At 36.0% G+C, this 1963-nt stretch overlaps 1 protein-coding gene across 1 annotated transcript in view; it reads right to left on the bottom strand.

Annotated features, from left to right (window-relative positions):
• The window catches only part of LOC103736241 (uncharacterized protein C8orf59 homolog), a 13598-nt gene extending 11857 nt beyond the window's left edge, over positions 1 to 1741 (bottom strand). The window contains exon 1 of the mRNA XM_008835734.1: positions 1736 to 1741. Within this exon, the coding sequence (XP_008833956.1) occupies positions 1736 to 1741 (6 nt within the window). The remainder of the gene's footprint in view (positions 1 to 1735) is intronic.
• Positions 1742 to 1963: the final 222 nt, after the last annotated feature.

Genomic DNA, 1963 nt, shown 5'->3' with positions numbered 1-1963 from the left:
CTCAAAGTTTTAGTTGCTTAAGCCAGGTATAAAAATCCTCTTAAAGGTGAATTGTATCTTTCCCACGAAAAATTTATATGTTGAACTCCAATAGTCAATACTTCAGAATGTGATGTGTTTTGTACATAGGGCGTTTAAAGAGATGATTAAGGTAAAATAAGGCCATATATGTGGGTCCTAATCCATTATTACTGATGTCCTTATTTTAGAAAGGGAATTGTCGTACAGACATAGAGGGAAGACCATTTGATGATGCAAGAAGTTGGTGGCTATGTGTAAAACAGGAAATGGGCCTCATTAAAACAACTCTGCTCATAGTCTCCAGACTTATAGCCTATAAAATGATGAGAATATAAATTCCTTTCAAGTTACCCAGACTGTTTTCCATTGTTATGAGACTCTAGCAAACTAACGTTGCCCTTGATTGAGTACTACAGGAATAGAGGAACTATACTGAATTCTGCCTTCTTGCTGATTGGAAAGGAAGAGTTTAAGATCTTTGTCCTGAGGTTCAAAACAAAGAATCAAACCTAGTATGGTGTTCCAATTTTTATTCTTGGTTTGTACATTTTTAGCTTTGTTAAACTTCTACAAATCCCATTTTCCTCGTGTATAAGCTGAAAATTGTAAAGGACATTCCCATAAGAGTTTAGGAAGATTAAATGAAATAATCGACTTAATGCCCTTAGATTAAAGTCCAAAAGGTAGTAAATCTCTTATAGGATGTGAATGATGATGAAGAAGGAGAATTAATCATCTCCCTCTCTTCCTCAAACTCATTGTTAGTCCAAGCAGAGGAAAAAGAGAGAGTTCTTTTTGTTGCACTCTGTTGTGGTAAAGGGGGTGAGGAAGTACGGGACTTGATCTTAGCCTGACTTCATGACTATTTATTCTGTTGCTCATCATTAAGATCTTCGTTTGTTTGACAAGGTCTCACTCTATAGCCCAGACCAGCCAGTGACTCATTTTGTAGACCAGGTTGACCTTGGACTCATTGATAATTCTCCTGCCTTAGCTTCTCAAGTGCTGAGATTACAGACATGAGCCATTTTGCCTGGCTAAGATCTTGTATTCATATTGATAACATCAAATTTCTCATTCTTTCTTTATTTAAACAATGAGTCTTTAGATTTTTTCTCTATACTAGTCAATGTGTTAGGTGATGAACAGCTAGTAGTTGGCTGTGCAGGGAACAGGGTTCATGTGATCTCTGCCTTTTCAAGAAAACAATATCTACGACTCTGAAGCATCAGGAGACATTGTCATAGAGACAGCAGTTTAAAGTAGTTGAAAGGTCTGGCTTGGAATAAGAATGACAAAGGAGAAATGTATTATTTCCAACTATAACTTTTAAAATAACTTTTAACAATGTATTACACTTATTTTTTTTGTTTGTATGTATGTGTAGACATGCATGTCATGACATGTGTGTAGACATCAGAGGACAACTTGTGGGAGTCAGTTCTTTCCTTCCACCATGTAGGTCCCAAGGATTGAACTCAGGGCATCAGGCTTGGTAGTAAGCACCTTTATCCATTGTACAATCTCACTGGCTCCTAAAGCATAGCTTTTTAAAAGTACAATTTATTAACCTTGTGCCATGAAGAACTAGATCTGATCATGCTGATTAATGTATAATATCTGTCACCATCTTAATCTGGAAAAGTGGTTCATTTAATTCTTCTTTATATGAGAAAAATAAAATTAACGAGTAAGAAAGGGAGAGAGAACTTACGTCCATCGATATTCTGTGTTGTTTTAGAGGGTGGAGGCAGAATCTATGGTAGAAGTTTCAGGGAGATTTATTTTAGTTTTATATAAGGAAGAACTTCATAACAATAGCAAGGATCCAATAATGAATTTGGGCACTGTAAATGTGTCTAGAAGTATTCTGGAAAGGACTTGAAGGTCAACCATCCATTGTTGGGGAGAAAACTTGTATCTATTTATTCTTATGGAAAAC

The sequence above is a fragment of the Nannospalax galili genome, unplaced genomic scaffold, assembly GCF_000622305.1.
Source record: "Nannospalax galili isolate Female #2095 unplaced genomic scaffold, S.galili_v1.0 scaffold217, whole genome shotgun sequence".
In the NCBI taxonomy this organism is placed as follows: Eukaryota; Metazoa; Chordata; class Mammalia; order Rodentia; family Spalacidae; genus Nannospalax; species Nannospalax galili.
Note: the sequence above shows the minus strand (reverse complement) of the source record. Positions and strands in the feature narration are given on the sequence as shown.